Source organism: Physeter macrocephalus, chromosome 10 (genome assembly GCF_002837175.3).
Source record: "Physeter macrocephalus isolate SW-GA chromosome 10, ASM283717v5, whole genome shotgun sequence".
NCBI lineage: Eukaryota > Metazoa > Chordata > Mammalia > Artiodactyla > Physeteridae > Physeter > Physeter macrocephalus.
Window position 1 is genome coordinate 71152513 of NC_041223.1, and position 18671 is coordinate 71171183.

The 18671-nt window shown below is 39.2% G+C and overlaps 1 protein-coding gene and 1 pseudogene across 2 annotated transcripts in view; both read left to right on the forward strand.

Annotated features, from left to right (window-relative positions):
• Nucleotides 1-18671, forward strand: part of RARS2 (arginyl-tRNA synthetase 2, mitochondrial) — a 90481-nt gene that overhangs the window by 62367 nt on the left and 9443 nt on the right. For both annotated transcript variants that reach the window (XM_007104031.3, XM_028494655.2), the window contains exons 7-11: nucleotides 832-915; nucleotides 3691-3767; nucleotides 12538-12696; nucleotides 13736-13842; nucleotides 17397-17492. In XM_007104031.3, coding sequence (XP_007104093.1) covers nucleotides 832-915; nucleotides 3691-3767; nucleotides 12538-12696; nucleotides 13736-13842; nucleotides 17397-17492 — 523 coding nt within the window. The remainder of the gene's footprint in view (nucleotides 1-831; nucleotides 916-3690; nucleotides 3768-12537; nucleotides 12697-13735; nucleotides 13843-17396; nucleotides 17493-18671) is intronic.
• Nucleotides 13928-15667, forward strand: LOC112062420 (Y-box-binding protein 1-like; annotated as a pseudogene).

Here is an 18671-nt window from a genome sequence, read left to right on the forward strand (position 1 = left end):
AGGAAACTGCCACTACTCCTGCCGTGCCTTCTAGAATTCAGACTAGCAAAAGAGGCCACCCATACCCTATCTTTCACTTCCCTTGGAGGTCAGATGACAGGACACTGGGACCTCTAGTAGTGATGCCACTAAAAAACAAAGCCTCCGCTACTGTGCTTGTCAGAAAAAATAAAGGTAGCTCCCTTTCCACCTCATTTCTCCCTTCTAGATCACGTACAAAGTGTATCAGATTGCCCAAACCTAAATGACTCCTGGAACCCTGACTGCCAGAGATTCTGGGGAGTGTTATTTTAGCTTTACAGCCTCTGCACCAGAAGGAGAGTGGAATGGAGGTTGAACGTCAAAGCAGCATCAGCAGCACAGGCAGGTGGAGGCCTTGGGCTGCTCTGTGCTGTTAGTTAGGGAGCAGCACGAGAGGAGGGACTTCATGATTGAAAGAAGGTGGAATGGGCTCCTTAGAAAAAGAAAAATCAGTATGGCTGGGTTCTTTAGGACGTAGCCAAATTTTATATTTCTTTTTAACTACTGAGACTCTGTTATTTTCTGCCCTTGGAATTGACTTGGAATCGCAATTACTTGAACATGTGTTCCTGACCCCCGTTAATGTTGTTGAAGATTGTGAGATTCTTTAGAATAACTACCTCCTCCAGAATAATTCCTTACTCCCTTTCCATAACGTAGATGAAAACACAATAATGAATGTTTTAGTAAAAAGAAATTGTTGGTAAATTTTGCCAAAAGAATTTTCTGTGTTATGCTTTGATATTAGAGAAGCACGTGGTTCTTATACCAAAGTGGATAATGAGAAACTGTATTTTATTGATTTACTAGGAAATTTTATAGCAAATCTCAAAGAAGCTTTAGGACATCAAGTAACAAGAGTAAATTATCTTGGGGATTGGGGCATGCAGTTTGGTAAGTAAATCTGAGGCTTTATTTTTCATATCGTTAAGTTTAATTTCTTTTAATATCTCATTACTTAATCACCTGGACAGAATACAGGCAGAATTCCATTGGATGAAGTAGTGCCTCCTACCTGTTTTTTTCCCCTAATGGCTCTTTTGCATAAATCTTGTATATTACTTATTAGAGTAATTCTCACCATACAAGTAAGTTTTTGGGGAGGAAGCTTCATACAATCAGAACGAGACCTGATAAATACAGACTTTTTTGGTTTTATTAAAGAAAAGTAGCTTACGTTGGTTAGTTAAATGTAGAAGTAAGTATTAGGGAAAAAGTAAGCCTAGGTATACACCCTTCTCAACCACAGGCCTGCCATTTTTAAAACTAGTGAAGTCCAGCCTCCCTGGTCCATCCTACATGAAATGTCATACCCTGGGCCAGTGGCGTAAAGGAAGAACAGACCGGGATACTTTGGCTTCCCCTTAAATTGTACAAGTGGCGGGGGTGGGAGACGGTGAGGGTGAGGGTCAAAAAGAAAAGAGAGAAGGAGAAGAGTGAGACCCAAACAGTTCACTGCCACAGATTGTCTCTAATGTCATGAGTTTACTCAGAACCATTCGTAGCTCATTTACTGCAGTAATCAAGTTGTGGAAGGACAGGATAAATGAAGTTGCTATGGTAGTGAAGGACTGGTAGCACGTGAAATGCGAACTTTTTATTAAAATCTCTGGCAGCTACCAGGTGCATTTTAAGATTTAGCCCTAGTGTCACCTCTGAAAAGCATTCTCTGACAGCCAGACACACCCTTGCCCACTTTCTCACATCACCAAGTTCCTAGTACCCAGCTCTACTCAAATAGGCTTCTCTCTTACTGTATTCTTTTGTGTGCTTCTCTCCTCTGCTAGGTGAAATGTTCCATGAAAGCATGGGCTGTGTCTTACTTATTTTTGTATCCATAGTGCTTGGCACTTAAGAGGCACTCAGAATGATGAATGAACCTGTCTTGGGAAGTATTTCACAATACTACTCCAAAAGAAAGGCTGCGTAACATTTTAAAGCTTCTATAAAGTGCAGTGTGCACTGCCAGTTCTGAAGTTCACTGATACTATTATGTTCCATATCTAGTGAAATGAAATCAGTTTCCGAAAGACAGATTTATCATGACCTTCTCTTATGAATATTATCCTTTCAGTTAATCAGAATCCTTTTTAGACCCTAAAAAGGATACAACTTGAACCTAACAGTGCCGTTACTATTCACTGTGGAGGAACAGAAAACATGCCCTGCATTTTATAAACCCACCTGCAGTTCACAGTGGGCACTGAGAGGTTTGGGCTCTAGGCTGAACAGTCAGATTTAATAGATGGCATCCACTTTATATCAGTTTGGCTGATTCACGGATTTCACAGCCATTAGCAAATATGTGATTATGATATTCATTACATTTTAGCTGCAGGATTTTATTGTAGTGGTTTTTTTCTAAAGGACTACTATGGTTAATGATCTGTCGACACTTCCATTATAACCATCATTGTTGCAGAGTTTTAATTTTGGCTGTTCAGCTATCCCCTGTTAAAAGTTGGCGGACAGTTCCTAAGTACAGAATTAGTTTCTGAAAATGTATTAGGTTGAATGTTAAATGGAATTGGCCTTTACTTTTCCTATTTCTGTTTTTTAGAACACTCCACACCCTACTCCCAAGACCCTGAATCATAATCACATTTGCTTTTGCTTGAAAGTGAATAGTGCTGGTATATGTTTTAGTCATCCTTCTAGTTCCTGTCTAAGCCCCAAAGATTGTCTACCCCGTGTTTAGTAACATCCCACTTTCTGCTGAGCCTACGTAGAAAAATGTACATCAACAAGGCCCAGTGGCAATTGCTCCTTTAGATCCGAAGCTAGGTAGCTGATACAGTTGTAGAAACAGATTAGTTTTTAAAGTAATTGCACTACCTGTAATTACTCTTGGCCCAGGCTGCATCTATCCTTTCGATCCAAAATTGTGGTCATCTTTTAGCAAAATCTCTTAAGAGTATAAATATTCACAGTCCATACTAAGAATTTCATTGTAGTTTACAAACCACCATTATTATTTTTTTTAAAAAGGTTGAAATTAATACCTTCCCTGAACTCTGAACTTACCATCAAAGACTAAAAGAAAAAAAAAAATTGGCAAATAAAAGACAAATCAAAGCAGATCAGCCAGATAAAGCATTATGTCACTTGGTCACCTTGAATGGGAGAAGTAATCCGGGCTGTTTCAAGTTTTATCTTCAGTTATTTAAGAACTAATATTGTAACACTAAGCTAATCCTACCTTGTTTTACTTTCACACCTACAAGTTTAAAAAGTAAGTTTTGAAAACACTTCCCATCAGTTTCTTTTCACAAATTTTGAGTGTCTAGTGCCTGGCATCACGATGTCCTTCCATAGAGTAGCTGCTCAATAAATGCTTGTTTTATTAATGTCTGGTAGGGAGGTGTTAGGCACCGTTAGCATAAAGATAACTTAGTCCCAGGCTCTGCCTTGGATGAGCTCATAGTCTTGTGGTTTCTGTGGAATTAATTTCAGTGAGCTCTTCAATATATTGAATTTATGATTCAATATATTGAATTTGACTTGTGTCAGTTTATGAGGTAGTAGAACGTGATAGTGTGTGTTTTGCAATATTTTCAGGATGCATAATTATGAGAGGTTAATCTTTTATAGAACTATACCTGTTCCCTGCCATGACTGTTCTCTACTGTTCGATTGTATAATCTTTTCATTTACGGATTACTGTGCTAGGTCTTTTGGGAACTGGCTTCCAGCTGTTTGGCTATGAAGAAAAACTCCAGTCCAATCCTTTACAGCATCTCTTTGAAGTAAGTTGGCAAGAAACAGTGTTCGAAAATGCTTCAGCTTCTTTGTTCAGTGTACAGTGCAGCTTCATAACATATTTTTAATCCCGGGGGTTTAAAAAAAAAAAACAACTGTTCCTTAAAACAGGGACCCAAAACAATTGAAAATATTGCTTATATTTTACTAGGGAGTTCCTTTCATTTTCGAATCCAGGTGTTTCTTTTATTAGTATTTTAGTTGATTTGGGACAGTATTTCTCCAGGTATAGAAACTTCTTAGCATAAACACACAGAATAACATATTCAGCATAGAACTCTTTCAGTTTTTATTAGTTATGTACTGCAGTTTTCTTCATGGTAATAAGTATAATTCATTTAGCCTTGAGAAAACATGAGTGTATACTTTTTTGCTCTTGTTCTGATGTGGGGGAAGGCACATGTGCTTCTCTGAATTTGTGTGCACTTTTTTCATTTTTCTTTAAGCTCCTTTTCCTGCCTTTTGCCCAATGTGAACTTCTTTCTGTTCTACCCCATTTAGTCCGTTGGATACTCTGCTTTTCTGTCCTCAGTCCTTCCTGGAGTTCATTAATAAAGCCCTTCCTGTCCAATTAATCTCAAGGGATGTGTTTCCTTTTCATTGTCCCAGTTGTTATCTCTGCTGTTTCTGGGCCTGACAAGAAGGAACACAGATACTATGTCAGCCACGCTGGTGACATACCAGGGATCAGACTAAGGATGTGTATGAGGAAGAGCACTTGCCAAACAATGTTTTACTTCTCTAGCCAGAGCCACAGAGAGCACTTCATCATTTTCCTTTGTGTTAAATTATTTTTCTCCTGCAGCTGGCTTTGTATCAATAGCTAAATTAACAAAACACATTCTGATTCTTAAAGACCTTTAAAGGTTTGTGATTTCCTCCTGAGTCTTTGCCTTCACTCTCACTGTAAATGCCTACATTTTGATTTATACTTTTAACCAAAAGATTTTTTTTCTCTCTTTCCCATTAAGAGGTTTATTGATAGTCAAGAGTTTAAAAATTAATAATTCTTTATGGTCGTCTATAAAGCCTGCCACCTTAGTGCCTGGAATTTTTACTGTATTATTTTTTAAAACTTTGAATAATTGTGAGTATTTTTTACCACGAGGTTAGTGAACCTTTCGTCAGATCCAGGCCCCAGAGACAACCCACGGTGCAGAAAATGCAAATACCCACTTGGAGACCTTCTGCCACTGAGAGAACATTTTTAAGAATTTAGAGCACAGTTTGACATATGAGAGTTACCACTCTCATCTTTCACCCACCCAACCTCAGAAGTTTTTTATTTAATCCTGTAAATAGTAAACCTTTGTTGCCCATAATGTTTTAAATATTTTAGTAAAATTTGTTCTTAAACTCCATAGAAACCTAAACATATGTTTCTTTCTATGCAGTTTAATACAGTGTCCTGCCTCTTGAGACTCATAAGAAGTGGGTGATCACACATCTCTGTTAGAGGTTGTTAATTGATGGACACACAAAAGGAAGGAACAAGGGCAGGGGGTACTTTTATGAATAACTAGAAACTCAAGGCACAGTGGTGTTGCTTTCATTCAGTGTTCTTTTGCCGAGTAGCTTCATAGGGGAGCAGTATTTATAGACAAAAGAGGGCAAGTCAAATACACCCACCTTGCTGTTTGTAATAGAAGATAGAAATCCATTAGAGTACTTATCTGCTCTCTTCCTCCTTCCTTTGCAGGAAGGAGAAAATGCAGAGCCTAAAGTGGCAGTCTCTAGGTTATTTTATCTTTGTGCTAATTTTTGCAGACCCAGGTGCATTTTAAAATTACAGCTGTCACTGTAGATTACTTTCAACAACAACGTTTAGTATAAATGAGGAATTTTTTCCCTTTTTTTTTGGAGCGTTAAGCAAATATTAAAAAATGATTTTACCCTGTTCCTAAACAGAAAACCGGAACCTTGGTCGAACCCATTTTTTTCCTTCTCAAGTTATACTTGGAGCTCTTTGAGAGGAAGGACCTGTCTTCCTGATCTTTTATCTGCAACCTCACACACCGTGCCTTGCAGTAAATGCTTGAAAGAATTTGCCTCTTCCATTTAAGTTGTGGCATAAAGAAACCTATTGTATAGCTCCAAGGAAGGGCTAACTATCGTAGGACACCCTATTTATCATTGGTCAAAAATCTAACTTATTTTATTATGCAGTTTACTGATGAAGAACCCAAGGGCCAGACCCAAGGTTCCAACACAGGCAGTTTGGCTCCGGAGTGTTCTGTGCACTGCCCTGCACCGCCCCCCGCTGGCATTATGGAATACCTTTCTGAGCCATTCATTTCCAGTGGTTGTAATTACTTACAAAGCATTTTCCTTTCTTTCGTCCTTGAATTGTTGTACCAAGGGCACAATTAGTAGTTTAGTTTTGGCAGTTTCAACCTTCTGGCGTATTTGTTTTGAATTTGGCTTCGGCCATCCAGGAGCAGATTTCGTGGCCTACATCCCTCTAAATTGCACCATGATCAGTATCCCCCCAGTTCTGGTTTCTTGGCCAGGTTAGAATTGATATTATATGATAGTTTTAGCATTTCTTTTCTGTGATGAAAATATTTATACCTACAGTCGTTTCTCTGCTGCATTTCCACGTTTGTGCTTTGCTTTATTACTGGTGTTTCTCTGCACCTGTAGTCATTCTTTTCCCAGGACATCTGGCCATGCTGTGCATAGACCTAGGACTTTTGTTAGCCAACATTTGAAACCTTTCCTTTAGTTGTTCTAATTTGTTGTCACAAAACAGGAAGTGGTTTTTAATAGTTCCTCCCCCCTGAATCGGCCTATGAGTTAAATAAATATTTACTGTTTAAAATTCACACTGTTGATTCAAAGAAAACATTTGTAGTAAGTTTTGGAATACTTATCAAAAAGGCTTTCCACTTGTATCTAAAAGTAATTTCTTACGATAAGTTAGTAAGTGTTAAATCTAAATCATGGGCATATGGGAGTCATCATTTACTCATCTGTTTTAATAATTTTTAAAAGTAATTTTTCAGGGTTCCTCCTAGATTTAAACTACTTGAATGGACCTTGATAACACTGTGCCTCTAAGAACGTATAACCCAGCCACTTTTTCTGCTTTTGGTTTTTTGTTTTGGGGTTTTTTTTTGCCCTCGAAGGTTTTAGAACTTGACTTATTGGTGTTGCATATTAATTTGGATTTTGCGAACTATAGAATTCCTCTGAAATATGAGAAGCCTCTCCTAAGAGGTAAATATCATGCCAATAAAATATACATTAGTCCTGTACCGTAGCACTGGCATTTTTAAAGTTTCAAAATGACCCCTATAGTATTTCATTATTTTTACCCTGCCCCTTTCTGAAAGGATTTGAGGTAATCACAGTGACGGGCATTTAATAAAAAAGACATAGAAAGTCAGAGATGATGTATTACTAGGTAATATTAGATAACAGACTTCACCCTGAGTTTCCCTGTATCAGTAGCAAAAAAAAAAAAAAAAAAGTAATGAAAATAGGGCAGGACCAAAGCAACCAACCTGATGAGTGATAATGTTTACTTGCTTCCGTTTTTTAAAATGTGGAGGAAGTGTCTGTTCGTCAAGAGACCATGTGTTTTCTGGCTTTCGAATCTCAAAACAACTTCTCAAAGTAATTCAAGACTAAATTGATTCTAGACATATATAGGATTATTTATGCAGTTTAAAATTCTTATTTTTTAAAGAATTGAATTCAAAAGTTATTTTTTGGTTTAGGTCACTTTACTTTTTTCAGGAAAAATGACTGTTATGGTTGGTGTGGATTTTACTCATTATAACACTTAACCTACAAGAAATAGCTTTTAAATTCTAAACCAAGATTGGAACGCAGCCATCACTTTTGAGAGCAGTGGGACTCAGCTTAAGTCAATGTTAGGGGTTTCCCACCTCCCAGGTCACACAGAGGCTCTTACGCGCATCCCAGGGTGGCCATGGAGGCCTTTTCTTGGCTTCAGTCCACATTGGTCTTGACTCACAGGCCCGGTACCCAAGCCTCTGCTTGTTTGACAGAGTTCACCTGGAGGTCTTGCTGTGGCCCAGTTCCACAGTCCCAGAGACCAGCCTCCCTGTCTGGGGACACTGTGAACCATTGCCCTCTGAGGGCCTGCTGCCACCTGAGGGGCTGCTCAGCTTCTACTGTTCCCGGGAGTGTTTCCCTCAGCTCCTCCTCCGTCTATGCAGCTCTCCTTTCCTCTCTCCCTGCAGCTTCTCCGCTTCACCATTGCTCTTGACCATCTTCCCCAAAGCCACGTTCCTTTCTCCCTCACCCCTACTCCCCTGGGACAGCACTACAGTGTCCCATTGTCCTCTGAGTGTTCTTAGAGCAAAGATGGAAATACCAAGCAAGGCCAGAATACATGTTAAGAGCTCAGTCATTATCTCACCCTACTGAAATGTATGAAAAACACTGTTTTCAGCATGAGGAAAGTATTTATTAGGCACGAGTGCATGGTGATCTCCAAGTTAGTAATTATCACCCTTGGATAAAGGTGTAAGATATCATGGATGTTATTGTGTATGTACAGAGGATAAAAATAGGAGATTCCAAACATTAAAAGAAGATGAAGGGATGGTAAAATGCTGTTTATATGCTGCTAATGATGTACTAATGAGAAATTTGGTAATTAATAAATTAATTACTTCAAATGAGTTATTTTTTTTACCTAGGAAGTTTTGACTTTATTAGCTGTTTGATGTATTAAATTATAATTATATTAATTTGAATTTCTTTAATATTTCATTTAACATCAGGAATCAGTCTCAGAGAAATTTCCGATCAATACATGAAACATGAAACTAAAAATGAGCTTGTTTGAATTATAATCATGAATTTGATACATGTTATTTTCTTAAAAATGAGATCAAAATTAAATGCATTCTAAGGTAGAGGACAAATAAATATTCAGATAAAAGGGTCTTTAGTGTCCAAGTTATGCTAACCATCCTTAGCAGTTACTCTCAGTTTTAAAGACAAAAATAACCAGGGATGCGATGGGGTTAGAGCCCTGCACCAAGGAATTCAGCTGTGCCTATGTGGCTAATGGTATTCTAGAATCAAATTTAATAAGACTAAGAGGGAGTGAGAGCATTTTCTGCTACTTTAATTTTTCATACTTATTTCTTTACATTTGGGCAGATCATCCCGAGAGCTGATTATAATTAATCAATTAAATTAGAAATAAAATGTCATACGTTTTTTGGCAATCCCAACATCTAGAAATAGTGAAAAGGAAGGATTAATATTCATTTCAGGAAGTCTCAGACATTTAGTTTACTCTCTAACAAATACATAGCTGGCTTTTGCATTCTAGTAACTAAAAAGAAAAATTGTTTCCATCCTCAAAACACTTTTCTTCAGCCACACACTTATTTATCATATCCAAATTTAAAATTTCCTTTTTATTCCCTTTGAGTCTGGATCTAACCCCAAAAGGGAGCTGTCTTCAGAATGCATACTTTCTAAGGGTAGAGGGTTCATGGTAACTGTAGATTAAAAACTGTCTATAATGTCAGAAATGCAGAGTATAAAATTTACTTTGTGAAGGAAAACGCATTTCTTTTCTAAAACGTTGATGAATGTTAACAATTAGTCTTATATAGTGCATTTACAAGCAGATTCTTAAGTGCTAATTAAGGCTCTTCAATTGTTTGATAGTATCAGTAGATTTTCAGTAATGTTTGGTTTATCACTACAAATTGCTGAAATGCCAGGGTTCTTCAAGAATTAGGAAGGGCTTTTTGTTTTGTTTTAATTATTTCTATTTTAAATTTTAAGAAAGGGAAAAGATTCTGGTGATGTTTTTTTCTAAAAATATTCTTATCAATATTTTGAACGCTTATTAGATTTCTAAATGTTTGGCTATTTGAGTTTAGGGTCCTAGATTAAAAAAAAAAACTAATACCTTTCCTCTTCTGAAAATAAGGATTTTTTTTGTATATTTGATTAGAAATTGAATACACACATGTACACACACATGTATGTGAGAGAGAGAGATGGAGAGAGACAGGAAGAGAGAGATGGGGGAAGGGAGGAGAGATTAACTGAATCACAAGCCATTTATAGACACATATATATCTTTACTCCTGTAGGCTGGACTATTACGCAGTTGTCAATCGATAGGTCATTCAAAGGTCAGGAAGTCTGCCAATTATTATCTTACAGTGACTCTGTGTTTTCCTATGCCTTACCAAAAATCTTCTTTCTGTTTTCTAACTGACTTATTCATAGGACCATGTAGAAATAAATTTTTTATGATATGTGTGTCAGGTCTCCCAAGATCACCCCCAGGTTAGGGATTCACTAGGACTCACAGGACTCAACATATAGTTGTACTCACAGCTATGATTTATTACAGCAAAAGGATGCAAAACAAAACCAGCAAAGGGAAAAGGCACATGGGGGGAAGTCCAGAGGAAACCAGGCCCAAGCTTCCAAGAGTCCTTTCCTAGTGGAGTCACCCAAGATGCATTTAATTCCTCATACAACAAATTGTGACAGCATGTGTGAAATGTTGTCTGCCAGGGAAGCTGGAGAGAGAGAGAGATGGAGAGAGATGGGAAGAGAGAGATGGGGGAAGGGGGGAGAGATTAACTTTGAATCACAAGCCATTTATAGACACATAATATATCTTTACCTCCTGTAGGCTGGACTATTATGCAGTTGTCAATGGATAGGTCATTCAAAGGTCAGGAAGTCTGACCTATGCCTACATATCAACCTCGATTGGAGGTTGATATGTAGGCACCCCCCGTGTAGCATGTAGTAAAATTCCAAACTCCCAGAAGGAAAGCAGGTGTTTGGCATAAACCATATTGTTTGCATAAACAGTTTAGGCACCGTGAGCCACTGTTAACAGGTTGGTGGGAACATTCTCAAAATTCAAGTTCCCAGATGCCAGCCAAGGGCTAACCTTGCAAACAACACATTTTAAGGATAACAGTTTCCAGGCCTGCTACGTTAACTCTTTTCTGCACAATATGCTTTAAAGAGGAAAAAAAAAAAAAAGATTAGGTAGTTTTAACCTTAATTTAGGAGTACTGATTTATTTACTTCTGCCATTCCAATAATGAACATGAGCCATCTATGAAAGGTGAGACATTTTTAGCTTGAGATAGATGTTTAATGCCCTGTCCCTTTTGTTGGTAGTATCTAGTGGGTATAAGCCACATTATGGTTGTCCTCAAGTATTCTCCAGCAATAAAATCACTTTTTCTACCCAAATGCTGCTGCCATGATATTTTGATGATCTTACTGTAAGAGTTTAGAAGCCTCATATTTTTTGGTAGTTTATTTGCCAATTTTTATTACTTTCATGCTACTTTAATAGCTTTCTGGAAAAAAATATGAGGATAGTCAATTTATTGTTCATGTTTCACCCTGGAGGTGAGTTACAACTTGTAAGTAAAATCTTTATAGTCCCTAATGCATAACTTCAATATTACTTGAGCTGTAATGTTGATACTTTTATGTCATTTATTAACGTTGCATTTTAGAGACTGGAAAATGATTCTATGAACACAGAATCCTAGAACTGGAAGAGCCCTTAACAAGCCATCCAACTGCACTCCTCTCATTGGGTTGGGGCAGAACTAAGCCAGCCAGGACAGATGGTGCAAAAACGCTCCGGAAGTCAGTGCTCCACACAGTTCTCAGGAGCCCAAGTTGGAGTATAATTAAGCTAACTATCCCAAAGGTCTTCCTAAATCACCTGTTTTTTTCTGGTCTTTGCAGATTTAGAGAACAGTTTAAAATTTTTTTCATTAAAACAACGGCTGAATCACCCTGTGGCCTATTCTTTTCCAGATTGAACCATTCTACTAGCTTCAATCTTTTCTCAGAGAAGTTGCAGCAATAATTTCACTTTTTTTTTTTTTTTTTAAAGAAGTAATGCTAGCTTAGTCTAAACCAGGCATTCTTTTTTTTTTTTTTGGCTGCGGTGTGCGGCATGTCGGATCTTAGTTCCCAGACCAGGGATCGAACCTGCACTTCCTACAGTGGAAGTGCAGAGTCTTAACCACTGGACCACTAGGGAAGTCCCTATTTTTTTTAAATTTATTTATTTACTTATTTTTGGCTGTGTTGGGTCGTCGTTGCTGTGCACAGGCTTTCTCTAGTTGCAGCGAGCGGGGGCGCAGGCTTCTCATCACGGTGGCTTCTCTTGTTGCGGAGCACGGGCTCTAGGCATGCGGGCTCAGTAGTTGTGGCTCGTGGGCTCTAGAGGACAGGCTCAGTAGTTGTGGCTCACGGGCTTAGTTGCTCCATGGCATGTGGGGTCTTCCCAGACCAGGGCTCGAACCCACATCCCCTGCGTTGGCAGGAAGATTCTTAACCACTGCACCACCAGGGAAGTCCCTAACCAGGCATTCTTAACCTAAGGATCTGTGAACTTGGATGAGAAGAAAAAATTACATATTATTTTCCGTAACCTCAGTCAGAAATTTAGCACTTTCCTCTGTTACTATATCACAAATATTTTTTAAAATTTGAATAATTGTATTTCAATGTAATTATTTCCTTTATAATCCTATGTATTTTACTCTATGCATTTTGAGAAGGGGTTATTAGGGCTCACTAAGGTAAGGGTCCATGGCAAAAAAAAAAAAGAAAAGAAAAAAAGGTTACACTCTGTGATGAGCACACTTGTATAACCTTTAAATGAGAATTCTCCAGATTGTTTGTTTTCTTCTTTTTGTTTTTGGAGATAACAGTGACTAGTAATGTACTTCATTTAATGTACTATTGTGCCTTTAGGTTTATGTACAAGTTAATAAAGAAGCAGCAGATGATAAAAATGTAGCAAAATCAGCACATGAGTTCTTCCAGCGATTGGAACTGGGCGACACGCAAGCACTTGCACTCTGGCAGAAATTTCGGGACTTGAGCATAGAAGAGTACATTCGGATTTACAAGGTGCCCGCCCTCTCTCCTGCTCTCCTGTCATGGTGGTGCAGCTCTTGACGGGTACCTCTGGGTAGGAGGGTTGCTTCTGAAGCTCCTATTTTAAGAACAGATTTGTCATTTGTCACTGAGTTGATAATTGGGACTTAGATATTGTTCTTTGGGCTGAAAGTTAGAGCTACAAAATAAAGCCTGTGAACTTCACAGGCTGAATGTGACGTGACATCCTGATACTTCATTTCAGTTTGGCTTTCTCTTCTCTCTTCTATCATTCCTTCACTTTTTCTTAATCATTTTTTCTTCTTTTGCTTCCTTAGGCATATATGTGATGGCTATAAATTTGTTTGTCTAAAAACATGTTGGAGGTGGGAGAAATACAACAGTGAATAAAAGAGATATAAGTTCTTTTCTCATGGACTTTACACTCCAGCATGGACACAGCAGATTAAACAAATTCAAGGCAGTGCAAATTCAACAAGAACATGTACAGTCTGTTAGGTGGTGGTGATGTATGGAGAAAAGTGAAGCAGGGGAGGGGGGGATCAGGGGTGCTGTCTGAAGAGAGTTTCAGAAAAGATCCCACACGGCTGGAGTAAGGAAGCAAGATGAAGAAAAGTGAGAGAGGAGGTTGAAGAGGTTGTAGAGTGGGGCGGGATGTAGGACATTTTACAGGACTGTCCGTCCAGTCTAGCTTCCTGCTGCAGTGGAAACGTTCCCGATCTCTGCTGTCCAATATGGTAGCCTCTAGCCACATGTGGCCATTGAGCACTTGAAGTGTGAGTAGCATAACTGAGAAAGTAAATCTTCAATTTTCCTTAATTTGAATCTGAATAGCCATATGTGTCCAGCAACTCCCACGTTGGACAGCACAGTACCACTGTGAGGGCTTGACCGTGCGGGGGAGCCGTTAGGAAGGTTTGAGTCACACAGTGACTTGATTTCATTCTTATTTTCCCCATCTGTCTGACTGTAGAACATCCTATTTTGTCTTAGGGTAAGATAATAGGACACATGTGTAACTTTTTTTTCTTCTGTTTCCAAATCCTTTTAGCGTCTAGGAGTACGCTTTGATGAATATTCAGGAGAATCATTTTATCGTGAAAAATCTCAAGAAGTCTTAAAGTTGCTGGACAGTAAAGGACTCCTACAGAAGACAATGTATGATCAGGTTACTCTTCTTTAGAAAGTTATTCATTCTGCTTTGAAGTTGGTATTGACGTTTTCTCTCAGTAAGGAGAGCAGAATGTCGTGTGCAGCCTTCCTGGCATTTTTAAAGTGCTTTTTGCTCTTCAGAGTACTTTCCCACATGGTGTCTCTTGCTGCCATAGCAAAATCCTGGTAAGCTTGGGAGAAAGAATATTATCTTGTCATTACATATGAGGAAAAAAGCACAGAAAGTATAAGTGACCTGCCTAAGGTCACACCAGCTGATAATGGTGTAACTGGAAAAGGGAAATAGAATGCTTTGTACTCAACCCTGCCTTTTTAAAAAGATTCCATCCTGTTCCAAAAGGATTTAAAGCAGTTTATAAAAACAGGTATACTGAGTTCGATGGGGGGCGGGAGCGGAGAGCGGCCCCCAGAGAGCCCCGAGCAGCCTCACCGCCGCCGCCGGCCTGGTTGCCATCACAGCCCGGGAGGAGCCGCAGCCGTGAGCAGCGAGGCCGAGACCCAGAACCCGCCCTCAGCGCTGCCGACACCGAGCCCGGCACGACGGGCGGCGGCGGCCCGGGCGGCCTCGCATCGGCGGCGCCCGCCGCCGGGGACAAGAAGGTCATCGCAGCGAAAGTTCCGGGAACATAAAATGGTTCAGTGTAAGAAACGGATATGGCTTCAGCAACAGGAACGACACCAAGGAAGATGTATGTGTACACCGGACTGCCGTAAAGAAGAAGAAACCCAGGAAGTGCCTTCGCAGCGTAGGAGACGGAGAGACTGCGGAGCTCCATGTCGCTGAAGGAGAAGAGGGTGCGGGCAGCAGACGTTGCAGGCCCTGGGGGATCCAGCGCAAGGCCGTACACGTGCACCAGCCCGTGACCATCACAGCCGCTCTCCGCGTCGCAGGGGGCCTCCACGCAACCTCCAGCAGAATTACCGGGACAGCGAGAGAGGGGAAAAGACGGAGGGATCCGAGAGTGCCCCCAAGGCCGGGCCCGAAAGCGGCGGCCCTACCGCAGGCGCCCACCTTACTGCGTGCGGAGAGCCTGTGGGCGTCGACCACAGCGTTCCACCCTCCTGTGCGGGGAGAGGTGATGGAGGGTGCTGACATCCAGGGTGCAGGAGAACAAGGCAGACCAGTGAGACAGAATATGTATCGGGGTTATAGACCACCGTTCCGTAGGGGCCCTCCTCGCCAAAGACAGCGCAGAGAGGACGGCAGTGAAGAAGATAAGGAAAAAAAAGGAGATGAGACCCAAGGTCGGCAGCCCCCTCAACGTCGGTACCGCCGCAACTTCAATTACAGACGCAGACGCCCAGAAAACCCTAAACCACAAGATGGCGAAGAGACACAAGCAGCCGATCCACCAGCTGAGAATGCGTCCGCTCCCGAGGCTGAGCAGGGCGGGGCTGAGTAAATGCCGGCTTACTATCTCTACCATCATCCGGTTTAGTCATCCAACAAGAAGAAATGAATATGAAATTCCAGCAATAAATGAACAAAAGATTGGAGATGAAGACCTTAAGTGCTTGCTTTTTGCCTGTTGACCAGATAACTAGAACTATCTGCATTATCTATGCAGCATGGGGTTTTTATTATTTTTACCTAAAGATGTCTCTTTGGTAATGACAAACGTGTTTAGAAAAAAAAAAAAAAGCCTGGATTTTCTCAATACACCTTTAAAGGTTTTAAAATTATTTCATATCTGGTCGAGTTGAGATTTTTAAGAACCTCATTTTTAATTTGTAATAAAAGTTTACAGCTTGATTTTTTCAAAAAGTCAACCAACTGCAAGCACCTGTTAATAAAGGTCTTAAATAATTGTTTTTAAAAAAAAAAAAAGGTATACTACAACCCCAAGCTTTTGAAAGAGTAAAATGAGGAAATCAAGAAGCAGGGCAGAAAAAATAATAGGACGTCAGGGATGATATTAGTACATCATGTAGCACACACTGGGATTCTGCTTCTTTGCTTAAGGTAGATTTCTAATTTAGCTTTGAGCTTCCTGTCAGCCAAACAGAAATGGCACCATTCATCGGAGCCCAGCCATGTGTAACACAGAAGCAAACCACTTGCTTAGAAGTGCCATTTTTCCAGATGGCCAGCAAACACATGAAAAGATTCTCAACATCACTAATTATTAGAGAAATGCAAATCAAAAGTACAACGACGTATCACCTGATACCGGTCAGAATGACCATCATCAAAAAATCTACAAACAATAAATGCTGGAGAGGGAGTGGAGAAAGGGAAACCTTCATAAACTGTTGGTGGGAAAGTAAATTGATACAGCCACTATGGAAAATAGTACGGAGGTTCCTTAAAAAACTAAAAATAGAACTACCATATGATCCAGCAATCCCACTACTGGACATATACCCAGATAAAACTATAATTCAAAAAAACGCATGCACCCCAATGTTCATAGCAGCACTATTTACAATAGCCAGGACATGGAAGCAACCTAAATGTCCATAGAGGAATGGATAAAGAAGACATGGTACATATATACAATGGAATATTAGCCATAAAAAGGAATGAAATGGGGTCATTTGTAGAGATGTGGACAGACCTAGAGAGTGTCATACAGAGTGAAGTAAGTCAGAAAGAGAAAAGCAAATATCATATAATAATGTATATATGTGGAATCTAGAAAAATGGTATAGATGATCTTATTTGCAAAGTATAAATAGAGACACAGACATAGAGAACAAATGTATGGTTACCAAGGCGGGAAGGGGTGGGGAGGGAGGAATTGGGGGACTGAGATTGATACATATACATTATTGATGCTATGTATAAAGTAGACAACCGATGGGAACGTACTGTATAGCACAGAGAACTCCTACCTAATGCACTGTGGTAACCTAAATGGGAGGGAAGTCCAAAAGGGAGGGGATATCTGCATGTGTATGGCTGATTCATTCTGTTGTGCAGTGGAGGCTAACACAACATTGTAAAGCAGCCATACTCCAATAAAAATTAATTTTTTAAAAAGTGCCATTTTTCATAGTAACAAAGAGCTCGTCATCCTTATAAGAAAGACATGGAGAATGTGGTTCACGACATCCTCAGTAATGTCCTTAAGGACAATTTTTAGATCGCCATATACAGATTCTAAGTTTTCATCGGGCAGGAAAGACAGTAACAAAATTCTATGGTTTTATTACTCAAGGGTACTTTCTTGCATGTTAAAAATTAGCCCAATATTGAGTGTCACAGTAACTTGGATTAGAAGAAGAACATGATGTTTCATGGTTAAACTGAAGTTGAAATCTCATTTTTCAACTAGTTATGTTAAAGACTTTTAAGTACTTCATCCAGAGTACAGAATTTTAAAAGATAAATAAATATTAATTACAGAATACCTACTCTTACAGATTCATTCAAGGTCAGATTCCTTCTTATTTTTCTTCATTGTTGGTTACACCACTTATTGCTACTTAAGTAATGAAGATAGCTTCTGGTTTGCCAAAGATAATGTTATAGACATTATACTATTAACGGTTTTAATTCATTATGTTGTTTCAGAGTTACCTTTTTGCATTTCTAGAAAAGGCACAGCTGTAGTGGATCTGTCAGGGAATGGTGACCCCTCCTCAATTTGTACTGTAATGCGAAGCGATGGGACGTCTCTCTATGCAACCAGGTTTGTGTCTTGTGTGAACCTCATCATTAGAATGCATGACTTCACATTCTTTGTTCTAGGATTAATTCTAAGACAATCATTTTATTCTCAAAACTGTTACAAATCCTGATTTCTAAAATCTTTTGTTCTCATCACAAAATATTTTTATTGGATTTCTATTTATGGCCATTTATACTTTCTGGAGAGGTTTAATATCATCAGAAAAGTAACTGAAAAACTGATTACGGTTAGTTAAACATCATAGGATTTCCACAGGTGAATACATTGTTCTACAAACTGTAAAATTGAAGTACCTTATAGCCAACTGTAAATATTTCATAATTGTATATTGACAGAAAATGTATACTAAAAGGTGCTCATGTTGGCTCAGTGGTATCCTCACACTCTAAAGATCATCTTATGTGCATATAAGTACCAGTCCTCATTCAGACTGTGGTAAAATAGACCGAGGGAGAAGTAGGCCATGCCGCTTATATTTTTTCATCTGTCTCCATGACCAACCCCTGGGGAAAGGAGCAGTCTCTGTTAATCAGTAAGAACTGGGTTTGTCAAGCACACTTATTTCTGGGACAAAGCTAATAGGAAGGAGATGACAGGACCATAAAAAAGCCACACAGGCAAACACGGCCATACTCAAGCACTGCTAGCAAAAGGTTCTAGTGTTCCCGGGCTAGAATTTTATGTTGGATCACAAACCACTTTTGTAGCATAGTTAATGATTTTTTGTTGTTGTTGTTAACTACCATCATTTTTTTCCAAACAACTTTAAACAACCATCTGCCTCTCTTAGTGTCCCTTAGAAAAATCATTCTTATTTTCTGTTACTTTTTGGCATTTCTCTTTATCAATTCCATACAGTTGGAGTTAGGAAATGAGAAGACCCTGTATATCTAAGAGGCACATTTCTTTTTCTAGATACAAAAAAATACACAGTAGAATATTTTTTTTGTGCCAGCTAATTATTGCTGGACAGATTAAATAAACCTTTGAGTAGTGGTTATAAGAAATATGTTTACTCATGTAAGCAACAGGGAATTAAACTCATTATCTTGTAATAAACTATAGTGGAATATAATCTGCAAAACTACTGAATCACTGAAACTAACACAATATTGTAAGTCAAGTATACTCAAATAAAAAAAAAAGAAAGAAATGTGTCTGCTCAGAATAGAGGCTCCA